The following is a 16,654-nucleotide window of genomic DNA, read 5'->3' on the forward strand; positions in this document are numbered from 1 at the left end:
TCAGCATTTTAAAGGAATTTGTAGAATAGGAGTGCTAATATGGGATCAGTTTACTGCTCCAGTCATATTCAGCTTTGTTTGTGTAACCTGATCAGTTTGAAGTGTGCCTTTGACCCCTATCCCCAGTTCTACTGACCCGTATTTGCGTGTAAAGAATGAATGTCAAGAATTCATGCCATGCAATATGGTATGAGAGTAAGTTTAGCAGTGGGATTTGCTTCAAATGAGCAATCTCAGAAAACAGTCAAAATGTGTTGATGTAGAAATATAAACACTCAGCAATGGATTGATGGCATTAGAATATGAACAACTAAGGCTGCAATTACACTACACATTGAATAGTTACATTAAATCAGCATTAAATGTTATACTTGTTTTATTTGTAGAAAAGTTAGTAAAGCTAATGCAGCAGGATTCTTTCAACAGTAAAATGAGTTGGGATGATGTAAAATGACAAATAAAGATTACTCAGTCATTCCATAGATGTAGTTATTGAACTCACAAGTCTGTTATTTACCACACTTAATCATGGAAGGCACAAAACGGAGCAGATTGAAGAGATTTTAGTGATTTATAGTTGCATCCTTCCTTGAAACATTTAAACTCCAGAATTTTCTGCTTTCCGGCAAATCAGCCTTTTGCCACTTTGTGGCTGTTTAGCATTAGATTGATGGCACAGGTGGACACAGACCACTTGCAGTCACTGGTGTGGTAAGAAGGCACTAAGCTGACACTCTTTTGTACATTGATTCATCTCGGTCTTAAAATTTTGTGAAATTGACACCAAATTTCAGTAAAAAAAATACATCAGTCCTGCACTTTGCCTTTACATGGGTATTTTTCTTCTTCAGTCACTGAGATAGCTTGATGCGACATAGATGATTGTCTTGCATTGTATCAGTGACACCAGAGTCGCTGTATAATGATAGTATTGTATCATCAGCTATTCTGTGACTCCCATTCCTACTTACTGTATCTCCAGTTATTCATGCAACCTTCATTTTAATGCATATAATAGATTCATATAATTACACTTAACTGATTAGGCAAAGGTGGACACCGGTAGGATAATAGCATCTATAGCTGGTTAGAGCCAAGTCTCCTGCAGTCCCTTTGTGCAGTCTTCATGATGTGCTGCTTCATTATCATTTGAGGAATCACTATCAGTTTTTAGGTTGGCAAAATTAATGGATAGGTTTGTTTCCTGGTGTCCAAATAGGCTTGAGCTTATTATATCACATTTAAAACCTTTTTTCATAAAGTAGTCATATATGGCATTATGAAGTTTAGTGTGACCGCTGCTGTTTTCATTTTGATAATGTGACTGGTTCTATGTTGACAGTGTTTTTGGTAATAGATTAGATTGAAGGCTTGTTAATGTTTATGGCACAATGTAGCTAGGAAATGGCTTTCACTCATATCTCCATGCTGGATATTGACAGAAGTGCCAACTTTAAATATTTACTTTAAGACTGATGATTTGTGAAGAGTTTTTTGCACGTTTTTTTATTGTGTAGGAAGTCCAGTAAGACATCCATTACCCCATTTATCCATACTAGTAATTTTTCTGTCACTAAAACGTTTATTTTGTCTTTGTGTCAGTGTCAAAGAACTAGTTTGTTGCCACCTGGACGTGAATTCTTTTTGAGGCAATGACTTGTTAATTTGTCTTTACACAACAGAAACTACTTATCTTTGTGCCAAAGATAAGAAACCAATGGCATCATGACCTCATCACTAGACATCCAGAAAGAAAGGACCTGTTGGTGTGAATACCCATTTAAGATAACTGTTGCTTTTGAGGATTATTCTAAGCCTTGGTCCTCCTCTTCTTCTCACTAAATCTTAACCCCACTCCATTGCTTGGCTTTTTTAATAGTACATTAATTTTGGAACTTATTTCTCCTTCACGTCTGTCAAGTAAGTAGAACCATGAATCTTAAAGCATGCTTGTCTTGATGAGCACAGGTTAATTTGCTGTTCTCTGATCTAATCCATGATCTAGTAATGTTTTTCCACAAAGTTAAGTCCATGTGTTTTGCATGGAATTTGTAACGAAAGCTTACAGGGTTATTCAATTAATTGGGAGAAAAGGGTTCTGTCAAAAGTTGGCGCAGGGTGCCAAATCCCACTGTGAGTGTGACACCATAGACAAGGCACAAAAGAACAAAAACACTGATCTATTCACAAATAAAGCGAGCAAAGCTGACATCTTAACAGAAGATTGTTCTGTGTCCAAAAATCATCAAGAGTGAGAGCCAAGAGCCCCCATGCTGTTCTTTTCATCCTTCCTTGTCCATCCATCCCCAATCAAGTAGAGCTGAGAAAAAGAGTCTGTGTGGCCAAAGGAGTAATAGTTGCGGGGTTAGACAGCCAAAAAACTAGTGTGCCAAATTAAAACCCTCTCTCATGAAAGTGTTATCCACTGGTTAGATGAGGTTTGGTGGTAGGAGTGCTGTGTAGATTGTATCCCATTTTCTCACCATTTGAAATATCCGATTCAACGCTGTTGTCCTTGTCATTGCAACTCTGATGTTTGTCTGGTAACGATATGGTAAGCCATCTGCCACCGACATTATATGTGGTGTTCTAAGTCAAACACTCTTAAAAACGGAACTATATTTATATTCAGTGTATGAATATATAATATGGGAGATATCAATCTATCAATCTATCAATCAATCAATCGCTGCTTCCTCCTATCCCAGTGATAAGTATATAGTTGGACAACTCACGTTAGCAGTAGCACCTCCGGCACGCCGCCGTCATGGCAGACAAAAAGTGTCGATCCCCGAGTGCGACCTTACAGGCAGGAGGTCCACCATTACTCTCCAGCCTGTTAGATCGTACTCGGGTATTGACACTTTTTGTCTGCCTTGACGGCGGCGCACCAGAGATCCAGCTCCAACGGTGAGTAGTTCAAAAACCTTCTTTTTAGTAAACTCTGCGTACACAAACAATGTTCTCAGTGTTCATGTGTAGAGACACTGGTGATACTACGAGCAAAGTTTCATGTTGTGTCGAGCCTACTTAGTGTTTTAAAAATAGCGATTTTGATGCTAGTGTCAGAGTGCCCCTGCACCCCATTGAAAATTAGCTTGCCCGAAAAGGAAACTACAGTAAATCTTAAAAGTGCCTCTTTCGTCGTAATGTTGCATTTGCACGAAGGTTTGACTCATATTCAATCACAAATAAAGCCTCGGTTGCTTTTTGGCGAGAGTTTCACTTTAATTTTGCTGTTTTATCCAGGGAAATATTAGTTAAGGCTAAGTATCAGATCGGGACCTGGTATTGGCAGGTACTAAATATTGAAGGACTCAGATCAGGATAAAAAAAACCTGATGGTTGGTTGGTTGGTTGGATGGGCCATTGTAGCTCATGTTTTGTTACCACATGCTTCATACTTTTTCAGCAGATTCTTGCTAGAAAGTATTTATCCTAGACAGTACCTGGAATGCATGTAGAAATTGTACATGCATCTTATTTGCAGTATATATATAAAAAAAAAAAATAATATACCAGCAGTCAGTTGTTTAAAAGTCGACCCAACAAGACAACAAAACGAAGGGAAATTGACAATTTAGAACTGGAAAAGATCTCCCTTGCACATTTAGTCTAGACTTGCAGGTCATGACCTCATTGTTGTTCCTGCTGAACGCCTGCATGAGTATGTGTGTTAAACAAACCTATAAAAGGACAAACAACTCCAACCTGTCCATCAGGATTTCCTCAGCGACCCCTAAAAGGACACCAGTTATCATTCATCTATTTTGACAGAAACCAACAGCACTGAGATCATAGACTCAGAGAGTCTGGTAGAATGTCCTGAGATTGATAACCAGTAGAAACATGGTGATGGTCAACTTATGTGCCTCTGGGTGTCTTTTAAAGCTTTCACTCTTTATTAGTCTTTGGCTTTTGAAGCAAAAGCTGAATAAAAGATTCTTCCTCTCTATCACAGTGATCTTTAGCCACTTACGGTAGCCTCCGTCCACCAACTGAACAAGTCCCCAGTGTTCGAGTTATATAACAGAGCATAGCTGGACAGTTACAGCTCTGTTGTTTGTGTCAAATTCTTTGCAGATGTTGGCCAAAGTTGTCTTTTTCCGTGAGTTCTTGACCTCGGCTGTTTGGATAATTTGTTTCCAATCTGCCAACACAAAGATCAGATGAAAACTGAGAGAAACAAACCACCAAAGAACAACCAACAAATTCAAAGCTGTTGCATTGCCTACTCCATCAAATATGTCTAACTGCCCCTTCTGTCTTTCAGATATGTGCAGTGTGCTTGGAAGAGTTCAAGCAAAAAGACGAGCTGGGAATCTGTCCATGCAAACATGCCTTTCATAGGAAGTAAGTATAAGGTTTTGTTGACATTCATTGACGCACAAACACAAGTGGGCACACACAAAGTCAAGGACACATACATCAGACTAGATAAAAAAGGAGGTTTTTTTTATGTGTTGCTATTTCCTACCCCCTTAAAGAGAGATTAAAGACTAAAATTAAGTTATTTTAAAGTCATTGCTCGGATGAAGTGTATGTTTGTGTCCTGGCAAAAAGTTCATAACGGTATATTTCTATACACAAAACTAAAGCCATGTGTGTAATGAAGGGAGGAACTACACAGGACATGATGGATTGCTTTAGCCAACTTTGTCCCACACCCCCCCTCCCTGTGCCCCGGCCGTTTCGACTGAGTTGTTTATATCAGCACGACACCTCCCTTGGCCTAGTTTCTTCCCCCAGTTGCAGCAAGAGTGGTCACCACTCACTGAATCCACTGTATAAACACCCCCTTTAGTGTGTGTGTGGACACAAGTCAAGTCGTGCTGTTTTCCAGAAAAAACAGACATTCCAGGCAGACCGTTACCGAAAACATTCAGCTAACATATACACTGCTAAAATTAAGGTTAAAAAATTACATTAAGGAATAAATGTAATGCTCATGTCACACACACTTTTGAAGTAACGACTTAAAGTGAAACTCTCGCCAAAATGCAACCTAGGCTTTTTTTTGTGAATGTATATGAGTCAAACCTTCGTGTAAAAGCATAATTACGACGCTATTCTTAAAACACTAAGAAGGCTCAACACAGCATGAAACTTTGCTCATAGTATCACCAGGGTCTCTAGACATGAACACGACCATTGAAAACATTGTTTGTGTATACAGAGTTTACTAAAAAGAGAGTTTTTGGACACCTCACATTAGCAGACATTCCCTCCACTCGCCGCCGTCCTGCCAGTGAGAAGTGTCGATCTCCAAATGCGACATAACTTGGAGATGAGTTAACACTCATAACACTGGTTACATAGTCACGCAAATAGGTTACGGAAGTAAAGGCTCAACTCTAAACGAGGTATTTCTGGAAGTACAGGCGCAGTGTTTTCTGTGGGAGAGAGAATCTCCCTTTGGTGTGGACTCTGCACAAAAGTGCTAAATAACATAGAGAAGGAAATGCAAAACCCCAAAAAGCAGAATATGAGCTCTTTAGAGTCGCTCAGAGATCAGAGAACTGTTGGATGCAGCAGTAATATGGAGCCTAGAAGGTGCACAGCTGCTGCCTCTATGTCAGTGATTGACAGTGCTGGCACCCCAGCTGGATGTGTTGATGTGCAGTGAGTCACATAATGTTTGACCTTACCCACTTAGTCAGTGTGGTTGTAGAATGTGATTGTGAGCTGAGTATATTTAGCTGTGGCACATGCATAGCCACCACATACTGATTCTGAATAGCTGCCTCCTCCTATCCCAGTGATTCAGTATTCCTGTGGGCAAGGAGGGTGAAAGCTGGGCCGATGAGCTGCCCCTGAGCCACTCAGGACTACAGCATAAACAGCAGCTCATAAGAGCTTGTATGCCACTGAACATCCACACAAAAAATGTTTTACTGTGACATAGTGGCTGCAAAGGTTTGTAGTTTGCTTTTTGACAGAGAACAGAGTCTGTGGTCAGCTTGGATTCTTGGCATTTACAATGGATTCCTATAATAACAGGTTTCCATTGTGAAAAAAATGTAAACATTGAAAGGAAATCAAACCACTTGTGCACTGTTAAACCCTTATCTGCAGTCTGTCTGTATTACAGACTTTTTAGGGTTCTACCAACATCATTATTGGGGAGTATTGAGGGGATAAAAATGGGATATACCATGATGATATATGTTAATTATTTTCTTTTAACATATTTAACAGTCACTTTTCAAAGGTTCTCTTTAATGAGTTTTTTCGGAAGTAGGACATCATACATGTTTATAGAAATATTTGTCTGTTCCCTCTAGTGGATACATTATGTAATGGCAATATGAGCTAATATGATACATTTATGATAAGCTAGATTTACCTGAGAATAACATATATTGTACTTTGTATTAGAGCTTGACTTGTATATTTGTTGGCCGATATTATTGGCCGATATTGGCCTATCAGCTATATATCAGTACTGGCGTATATGTAGTCCGATATGCAATGTTATGAAACCATTTTCCTGCAGAATACGAAGTTTACTACTTTTTCTTTCTTCCAGGTGCCTCATCAAGTGGTTGGAGGTGAGGAAAGTGTGCCCGTTGTGCAACATGCCTGTCTTGCAGCTCGCCCAGCAGGCTGGCAGCATGGATGCCACGGTGCCAATAGAGCAGCCTCTGCCTGGGATCGAGAACCTGGTGTAGCAGACTCAAAAACCTCTCTTACAGTACACTACAGTCACACAACCCATCACTCATACGCTCACCTGTACAGGTACACTTCGGTATGAGTCCATGGACCGACCGGAGAAAACTGGAGTTACTGCGCAGATACTCACAAGAACTGTGAATCTGCACCTCTCTTATCCTTGTATCGTTCTCAGAAAGGATTTCCTGATATCAGTTCAGACTGATAATCAACTGCTTTCCTGTTTTATTTTTTTATTTTTATTTTTGCGGACAATGAAGAAGTTGATGAAGAAGAAGTTTCGTTCTTGGCCAAGACGTGGTCAACAAGTTTCTCACAACCAAAGCACTTTTTCTGGGGACACCAGCTAAAGACCAGGAGAAAACACAAACACAAAAGCCAAGAACTACAAAACACTAAAACATAAATTGTTGTTGTTTTTTTGTTTGTTTTTTTAACAAGCACTTTACGAGAAGTCGAACCTTAATTGCTTGTGATCTTAGTAGCAAGGTCATGTTTTATATTTTATCATTAACTATTATTTCTATGTACAGTACAGAGCCACATGAGTTTTCACTTTTAATTAGTAAACTTTTGATTTTTAAACATACAAAATATTTGAAAGGGACAACAATACCTTCAGTATGTTGGTAGATGTCAGGAAATTGGACAATGCTTTGTGGCATAATTGCGCACACACACACACACACACACACACACACACACACACACACACACACACACACACACACACACACACACGAAATTATGCTCAAAGCAACCTCGAGACATTACGTCTGACTAAATGTGAAAAGTTTGAATGTGTTGAAACCCAGAAATCTTCACACTAAGCCTAAAGAATTTTGTTTACCCTCTTCACCTGTTTGTCATTCGCCAACAATGCGACTCTTGTTATTATCCGTTTAGCTTATTCTGTCAATACAGGAAGGGTTAGGGAGATGCAGTAGAAGAAGTATTTTCATTAAAGGACTATACCGGATAGCTTCCTGTATATATGAGTACTGTTAGGTAAGTGCAGGCTTGATAAACCCTGGACAGAAAAGCAATCCAGGACTTCTCCAACAGAAAATCAGTCTATTTCAACTACTTTGATTTTCAGTATTAGCGTTATAAACTGGTGCTTTATATATAGACCTGTTAATCAGAACAAACACCAGAAATGACATTAAAGATATTAAACAGAAAGATCTAAAATACGTAACCTTAATGTTTCAGTTTGATTTTGGTCAGCTGCTGCATCGAGCTAAGTGATTGTTACAGTGGCTTGTTTCCCAAAACAAAAATGACAACAGCCCTGATGATTTATCTTGAACTAGTGTAGCATATCCTGCAAGAAAATTATTGCTTATTTAGGAATAGACCAGGATGAAGCAAGCTTTTGCCTTCCGAGCTGTTTAACACCTACATAACACGTGCTGCAGACACAGTTGCAGTTAGTTTTGCTTCCAACCTGAAAGATTATTCGTATTTTTATATTTTTTTATTTATTATAATTTCTTGGTACAGCTGCATAGATCGAATGAGTAAGCAGACCGACACCTGTGTCAGAATCACTGCCCTCAGCATATCATCAGCATATTGTTTGCTTAAGATACACTCTACTTTGTAAAACACACACACATGCGCAGAGGGAGGGGCTCGAGCCGTCCCCTGCCAGGGCTGCCAGAGAGTCTGTGGTCAGCAGGTTGTAATAATGCAGCATTTTCATTCATACACAAACACACACATACAGGGTAGTTGTGCTTTTTTGGCTGCAGCATTCTGGTGCTTTCGCCTCTCTCCCTCTTTCTGTACGGTACAGGGTGCTTTTTGTTTTGTGCCACACTACAGTGACTCTGAGCCCCCTCTCTTTTTGTCCGCGTCCCTTGTTAGCTGCATTTAGTGAATGTGTTGTGGGTAAATGTGCTGATCTACAAGGGTTGCTTTAAAAACAGCTGCGCTTCAAAGTGATGGACCTAAGAAGATGAGCCTGGGAATGTCTTTTACCTGTGATATGTATTGTCAGATGACAATCACACATTATGTTTAAAGGAACAATCTGTCCAAATGTAAGCAAAGGATTTGTCCCACTATAAGAAAATAAAACTCGCTCAGGACTGACACAATTCATCTAATTTTACAATGTGTTCTGGTGCTGTAAACAACTTCCAAAATAACCAGAGCTGCAACAAATGATAAATTGATTGATTCGTTGTCAGCTATTAAATACATTTTCAAAATACTTTAAAAAAATTCATTAATTGATTATCAGAGAAAAAAAGCCAAATTCTCTGATTCCAGTTTCTTAAATGTGAATATTTTCTGGGTTCTCTGCTCCTCTCTGACAGTCTACTGACTATCTTTAGACAAAACAAGACATGTGAGGCCTCTGGGAAACACTAATCGACATTTTCACAATGGTCTGACGTTTTACAGATCACACAACCGATTGATTATTTGAAAAAAAAATTAATCAAATGGATTAATAAACAGTGACAAAAAGCTGCAGCCCTGGAAGAACAAAAAACTAAACAGGCCTCTGATTGGTGTAGAAACAACACCACCAAAAGACAGCAAAATGTGTATGGCAAAATCCCCAACTACTCTCTGTCATTTAGTCAAACAGGTTTATGGACGGTTTTAAAAGGAGACAATGCGTTTCATCCTTCATGGCAGGTGTGCATCGTCACTCCGACCTCTGTGGTGTGAATGTTTGTCATCTCTGTTGAATGTCTGCCCAACTCCCCCACAGGTATGACCTCCTGCGGTTGGGTCAGAGCATGCTGCAAGGTGAAAATGTCAGCACTGAGATGAGAGCCAAAGCAGGATTTCTTTCTCCTCTGTGAAGCGTATTAGTCAGTTGTTCCATGCTCTTAACAAGGTCCAGACCTCTGACAGATGAGGAACTATTAACATTTTAAAGCAGCTCAAATTCAAAGAAACACATTGTCCACATTCGTCTTATTTGAACAAAAACTGGCACAATTTAAAAAAAAGAGAAATCATCCCGGGCCGTGTTCATTTGCAATCTCATAACCTCTTCACTCTACAATACATTAATAATACTTTATCAGAAAGTCCTTGTTATTACCTCGTCTGTTAGTGAAGAGATTGTGGTTTTATATCCAGTATGTTGTGTGATGTACAGTGTTTGGTACCTTTTTTTTGCCTCGTTGGTTCTGAAGAGGTTGCGACTGTTTCTCAACGTGTATCTCAACATTCTCTTTCATACCCTTATCCCCAAAGCATCACTCTATAAACCATACAACGGCGAGTATTTCTGCCCCTGTCGCCTGAAAAGATGACACATTTTGTAGCTCAACGCTAATAACGCAAGTCTTAAAGCTTTGTTCCTGCTAACGATGTGTCTCAGAATGTAAGGTTCGCGAGAGAAAGCCAAGAATATGAGGAGATTTAATGTGAAAGCATGCTATTTTGCATAGTGAAGTTGCCACTGATATCAACATTTTTAAATGTATGTAGAGAGTAGTATCAGTAGTAGTGTATTTATACATGAGGTGCACAAAAACAAAAGCTCCTTCATAACAAACTAAATGGCAGCTGAACACTTCCTGCCATTTGGCCATCTTAAGTGTTGTGTTTGATTGTAAACACTTTTAGCCTTTTTCCACCTGAACTTTCCTGTTTCCTTTCTGTGTGCCGTCCTAATCCCACTGAAAACAAAGTGCCAACTCAAAGTGAGCTAAAAAAAAGAGTCCCGGCCCCGGTGAGAAAGATGAGATTATAGGCAAGGGTCGATCGTCAGAATTATTGTCCAAAAACAGAATGGAAACTGAGCCGGTCGTGAATATAGTAATAAATGGCTTCCCGCAACTGAAATGGCCATTGACGTCATTGCTGCCACTGAGTAAACTCCATTATAAATAGACGAGACACAATCAGATGGAATACGACAGCGGGAACACCGCTTCACATCAAACATTTAAGAGAAGAAAGCGTCTGAATGATGGCATCAGAGGCCATTTATATTGTTGTCCCTTGATGGCGGACATTGTTGTAGAAGAAAAAAAACATTTTAGTTAAAAAAGTAAAAAACACAGACATCCTCTGTAGATGAGGGCTTTCACTATATTTCCATGGTTGGTTTTAGCGACCAGACCCTTTAGGATTATGAATCTCTATCACTGCCTCCCTGAAGTGAACTTTCTCTGTTTGTATGGTGTGTTATTTATTCCCATGTAGCTCATGTAGTGCCCTTCCAACTCACAAATAACTCCCCCTTCTCTATCCAAACAAACCTCCCACCTCTACCACCGTACCTAAACCACCCTGCCCCCCCCAAACCTGCCCACACACCCCTTTTTGTTAACACTGATTATGTTTGTGGACTCTCACAGACATTGTTTGTAAAACTAAGAATTCTGCAGCAGAATATTTTTGGAGACAATTGCTGTACAGTATTTGTAAGCTCTATTTTTGTATATTGCTATTTTGGAGAAAATAATATGCATTATTTTTTTTTTCTTTTCTTGTTTTTGCTAATTTCATGTTTATTCATTTTAAGAAAATGTTGCATGTGACTGACTTGAACTGTAAATAAAATTTCCAAGTTTTGGGAAGAGCGGAGTGTTTTTTTTTTTCTTTGCCCACACAGTCAAAATGTCTTTCAGGAAAATCTATGCCAAATATTATCCAAAGTTATGTTATGCTTAAGGTAGATGTTGTTTAGAATGTTATATTTCTACCTCATACAAGTTAGACATGGTTTGTTGTCCAGATTCACTTAAGGACTCTTCACAGTCTGATGAGGACTAATAAAGTTGTCTGAACTGAACTGAACTGAATACATTCAAACTGACTGAAGTTGACGTCGACATTTGTAAAGATTGTGTCATACCGCCACCTTGTGGTTAAATTACAATAGTGTACATGGTCTGAATTACGCCTCTATCTGATGACTATATTTACATTGTCCTCATGGTTTCACTAATTAATTAAATGGGGACATGTTATTGTCTTTTATACTGAGTATAAAATTGAGGCCTTCCTTTAAAAGGCTGACACTGGAAAGGGAATTTAATCGTCCAAACCATTGACACACGAGAGACATCAAGTAGGTCTTAAAGCCCATTTCCTCCAGTAAAGGAAAAAATGAGATGAAAATTAAACTCAATTAAAATCAATACCAATGTAAGAAGAAAAAGGGGAAAAAAAAATATGTATGAGATAAAAGTCATAATAAAGGGAAAAAAATCTAAACTAAGAGATATAAAGTAATAGATGTTAAATAAAAAGTTGTCATAATGAGATAAAAGTAATCTTTGGGTAAAGTCACGGTTATATCATACAAATGTACAAAATATGAGATACAAAAGTCATAGTTTTGAAAGAAAGCGTCAACAATTATTTAAAGATTTACCTTTTATCTTTTTTTCTCATAATTTCTTGTATCTAATACTTATGACTTCAGTTTTCATAAATTTTTTTTTCTTTAACTGGCAGAAATGGGCCTCGATAGGTGAGAATATTCAATACCTGAGGTTGAATTTAACCTCAGAGACTGTCGACACATTTGATACATAATGTATGAACACCTCAGTTCAATTCAATTCAAAATACTTTATTTGTCCCTGATGGGTGGTATCATCTCTTTTTTTTTTAGTCCAGCATAGTTCCCATTCTTGCCTGACGCCTACATGTGTGATGGCATTTTTATGCTTAATAGACCGCACGCCAGTAACACGTTTGGAAGTGATCAGACAGTCATCCTCTGGACTGGGGTGGGAACAGCAAATTAAGAGGCCTAAAGTGACAAAGGATACAGCCAATCAGACTGCTTCTAACAAACACTGGAGGCCGAAACATAAGACGAGTGCTGCAAGAGTCGAGAAACATAATTTATGTAATATGGTTATATTAATGTAAAATAACACATCCAACTAAGTATCCTCTCAAAAATGGAAAACTCTGGTGAAAGTTTAGTTAAGTGAGTCATTTTAAAATCACTTTTAAAGGAGGAAAGATGGAGAAACTTTGAAAAACAGCAGTCAAATGTTTCGAGGTGGTGACAAAAAACTGTGAACCGAGATAATCTGAGTTCAACCAAAATTTTATTTTAACATGTTAACACACTGGATCATCTAGTTTTCCCAAACCTATCAACACTTGTGCGTCATAACATGATGATTATATCTTAGCATAAATAACATCCGCAGGTGGGTAACAAAGACTGTGGTCTGTGAAAATAGATAACATAACCCAGTTACACTGTGAAGAGGAACTTGTAGAACACAGTGCTGAAGTAACACACAACCAGACTGCTCGTGTACGTGATCCCGGCATGTGCAGTAGCAGCAGCAGCGTTGGTGGCAGTGGTATTTGTTGAGACTGTTGTGGCGGCAGCAGTTGTTGTAGCTGCTCCAGTCGTGGCTGCAGTGGTTGCGCCTGCGGTTGTCGTAGCTGCGACGGTCGTGGCTGCCACGGTCGTAGCTGCCACGGTCGTAGCTGCCACGGTCGTAGCTGCGACAGTTGTAGCTGCGGCAGTGGTGCTGGCCAATGTTGTGGCTGCAACAGTCGTCGTGGTAGCTGCTGCAGTTGTGGTTGCCTGACCATTTGCTGATGCTATCAAGCAATAAATAGAGCGTCAGTAAAAGAGAGGGCTTTGCCCCTTTTTCAAAAAATTGCAACACAGAAGAAAAATTTGTTTTACTTACCGACGATCAAGAGTTGTATTAGAATTGGGAGAAGCATCTTGAATCTCTGTTATGTCTAAAAGAATAAATACGATTTTTTACATCAGTGTTTTCTAGCGAGTATAACTTTAAGAATCAATCTTAATGATGCAGTTAAGTCAGTTATCTTCTCAGTAAAAGATTGTACATACCAAGCTTCTCTGGATTTCACTCATTAACAGACTAACTGACTTTGTTCTCCTGTCTCGCTCTTTAATCGGCTCACCCTGGGATTTGCACCACTCTGAGTTTGTCAGTGTCTTTATATAGTCAATGACAGACATGAAAAATTATGTGAAAGAAACACAGCTTTATGTACATGTGATGGATGATCATTCCTTCCACATTGTTCACCTCTGTGTTACAAGTTGCTTTGTTCATCTGCATATTTTAAAAGGACGTGACATTATTCTGCTGCAGCTGAAGGGATTTACAAAGCAAACAGGTCGATGACGAACTCCACGCGTTGTCTGGCCGTAAGACACAAAGACCTTAGTGTGTCCTCGGTGACTGTGAATTATTTGAGCATTGGATGCTAAGGCAGAACTTAAACAATGAATGTGTCTTGTAAAGTCAGAGGAATGGGAACAAACGAGAGCGACAAGAAGCGCGTCTTTGTACGCGACCTGTTCTTCAAATTTACTCTGCTATTTTAGGTTCCTTCAGCTCGGTGTTTTGGACTCAAACTATGACTTCATTTATGCTGCATTACAACGCCATGAGTCACAGTCGTTAGCAGTTTGCATGAATAAAGCTGTACCAGTGCCGAACATTGACAAAACATTATTATTCAGTTTCAAAAGCTACTCCAACCACTTCAGTGCGTTCATGTCCTTATGTGCGAATCTCAGTCAGCCTCCTGTTTTTCAAAGGACTTTTGAGCACCTCAATTCAAAATGTCCAATAGCTATTGATGAAGGTTAAAAATAGATTTGCTAAGCGATGAACAAACAGGTGAAACAGTTGAATAAATGTAACAAAAAGGTGGTTTAAATAACTTAATAAAATGGATAAATGGATGAAATGTCCAGTTTCTGACACTGGACATTATGGTCTTAAAATAATATCACCATTTCTTTTTAAGCTCAAGACACAATATATGTTGATATTTTTAAACATCCTCAGAAGGACTTCATGAATGCTAAAACCGGGCGACGAGATGTGGCATGTGTTTTGACCAAAGACAGTAACTTTAGGGATGACATTTTGTACTTTAAAAAACAGTCTGCTAAGTTTAGAAAATTACCTCAGTTACCATATTTCAGCCTTAAAATCCAGGGAAAGATAACACTTGTGCCATATCACAATATAACAATGTCTTAAATCTATGAAAATACATAGTCTCATATCACAATTATTATAAATATGTTAATATATTGCCTAGTCCTGCTCCCAAGTGGTAGTAGAGTGAATATAAACTCGACCAAACACGTATGGATAAAAAGTGTAAGAAAAAAAATTCGTATTCAGTTAGTCACATATAAGAAATGTTAAGCTTCCATTGTGTGTTTTAAAAATGTATATTCATAAATATATTGACATCTTAGCAAGTTTTAGATGGGAAATTCTGTGTATCTTTAAGACGTATGTTAAACATTATTTGAAGCAGGCACTACTTTTCCACTCTGTCGGACTCCCGGTTGGCAATAAGGCCCCGAGGTATGTGCCTGGATCACGCCCAGGTGTTGATGTAGGGGGTACTTTAGTTTATCTGACATGGCTGTAGGGTTGCATCAGAGAAAAAGGTTTGGGGCCCAAAATTTCTGCATTCATATAGTTCATTTATATCAAGGGTGAACTGTGACCCAGTCACTCAGAGCCATAACAACAGTATCTCGCTTAACTCGTTGAAAAATAAACAGTGAGTCCGGCCCGCCCTAAACCGTCACACACTGTACATCTCAGGTGAAACCACAGTAGACAAAACTGATTATTATCTTGATTAGTAGACACATTGTTTTGCCTGTAAAATGCCAGAAAGTAGTAAAAGAGAGCCTGTTGTCATCTTCACAGGTCAACTTCAAGTAGCTTGTTTTCAGTTGGAAGATCAAATATACTAAGCTAACTATTGGATAAGAGAAAGAAAAGCATTGAAAGCCTCACAGCTGAGAAGCTGGTAATGTTAGCATTTGTTATTTTTAGATGAAAAATAAATCTGCCTTCTGATTCTCTTTTAATCGACAAATCACTTTCTTTGTTTCGTAAAAATTGGGAATATTAACTTGTACACATTTTTCCTTCCAGCTAACTTTTAAGTAATAAGGATCCAATAGAGCAATATCAGATCTTCCAGTATGATCTGTGATATGCTAATAAATATTTAAACTTGTCCGATTTATCAGTTGAGTTTTACAGTAAACCTACAGCATGACTTCATGGGTTGACATGTGTTTGAATACGGTCATAAAATACCATTATTACACTTTTAAGTTGTAGTCTGTAACTATGTATTTGTTATATTTTCTAAAATTGTCATTATGATCTAGCAGAGGATCAGACACAGATGTACTGTGTGAAAATCCACTGTCTGTGGCTCCACCCAGTGGCCCTAATTTGATTTGCAAGAATCCACCGCTCACGGATCAACACAACCAATCAGAGCTAAGGGGAGTTTCTGAGAAGTGTCAATCATGCCCGTGCAGCCACTGCTGGCAGCCCCCCTCCATGCCAGTGCATACTTGGCAGTATCCACCTGTTTCCTCGGAAGCCTATGGGGGCTGCCATGACAGATAACTACTTCCGCCGGCGGTTGTCTGTTTCTGGTTGCCTTGTAACTGCATGACTGACCGCTGCCGCTAAGCTAGCCCTAAACAACTAGCGTTAGGTCATAAGTGCTAAATTGTTTTTAAAATGAGCTGAGGTACAACATGTGCCGTTGTTGGTTGCCACAACAATTCATGAAAATTGAAGTTTTTTTAAGAAATGTCTCCTGTAGTACATCAACAACTTAGACAAACTTGTCCGTGCCCTGCGCCCTACACGCCATGCTGAGGAAGGAGGAACGGAGACTAGCGCGGCTCGCGGCTTTGACACAAGAATAAATATATGGGTTTATGAATATCTTCCGCTGCTGCATGACTGCATGTCTTCCCTAACCCGGCAATGTCCGAGCAGCCGCCTGTCTCCACGACTTCCCTTTCCTTCAGCATTATCCACGCTGTAACGTTATGTTTAGCTTGATTGACACTATGGCTGGGCGCTACTGCTGCCTTCAGAAATATAAACTCGCTGTGTTTCTTCAACAGTACTTTCCCCATTTTGTTACTGTGCAGGTAGTTGTATGCTTCTGTGCTTTTCTAACTGCGTAA

At 39.1% G+C, this 16,654-nt stretch overlaps 1 protein-coding gene and 1 long non-coding RNA gene across 3 annotated transcripts in view; one reads left to right on the top strand and one right to left on the bottom strand.

Annotated features, from left to right (window-relative positions):
* The window catches only part of rnf24 (ring finger protein 24), a 34,228-nt gene extending 22,994 nt beyond the window's left edge, over positions 1 to 11,234 (top strand). For both annotated transcript variants that reach the window (XM_030413436.1, XM_030413444.1), the window contains exons 5-6: positions 4,274 to 4,353; positions 6,530 to 11,234. In XM_030413436.1, the coding sequence (XP_030269296.1) occupies positions 4,274 to 4,353; positions 6,530 to 6,671 (222 nt within the window). In that variant the 3' untranslated portion in view covers positions 6,672 to 11,234. The remainder of the gene's footprint in view (positions 1 to 4,273; positions 4,354 to 6,529) is intronic.
* A 1,474-nt stretch (positions 11,235 to 12,708) lies between these two features.
* On the bottom strand, positions 12,709 to 13,587 carry LOC115589268 (uncharacterized). Its single transcript, XR_003985508.1, has 3 exons — positions 13,499 to 13,587; positions 13,329 to 13,383; positions 12,709 to 13,236 (listed from the first exon to the last, which is right to left on the bottom strand). It is a non-coding gene; the product is annotated as an uncharacterized LOC115589268 (long non-coding RNA).
* Positions 13,588 to 16,654: the final 3,067 nt, after the last annotated feature.

This window comes from Sparus aurata, chromosome 1 (genome assembly GCF_900880675.1).
Source record: "Sparus aurata chromosome 1, fSpaAur1.1, whole genome shotgun sequence".
Taxonomy (NCBI): domain Eukaryota; kingdom Metazoa; phylum Chordata; class Actinopteri; order Spariformes; family Sparidae; genus Sparus; species Sparus aurata.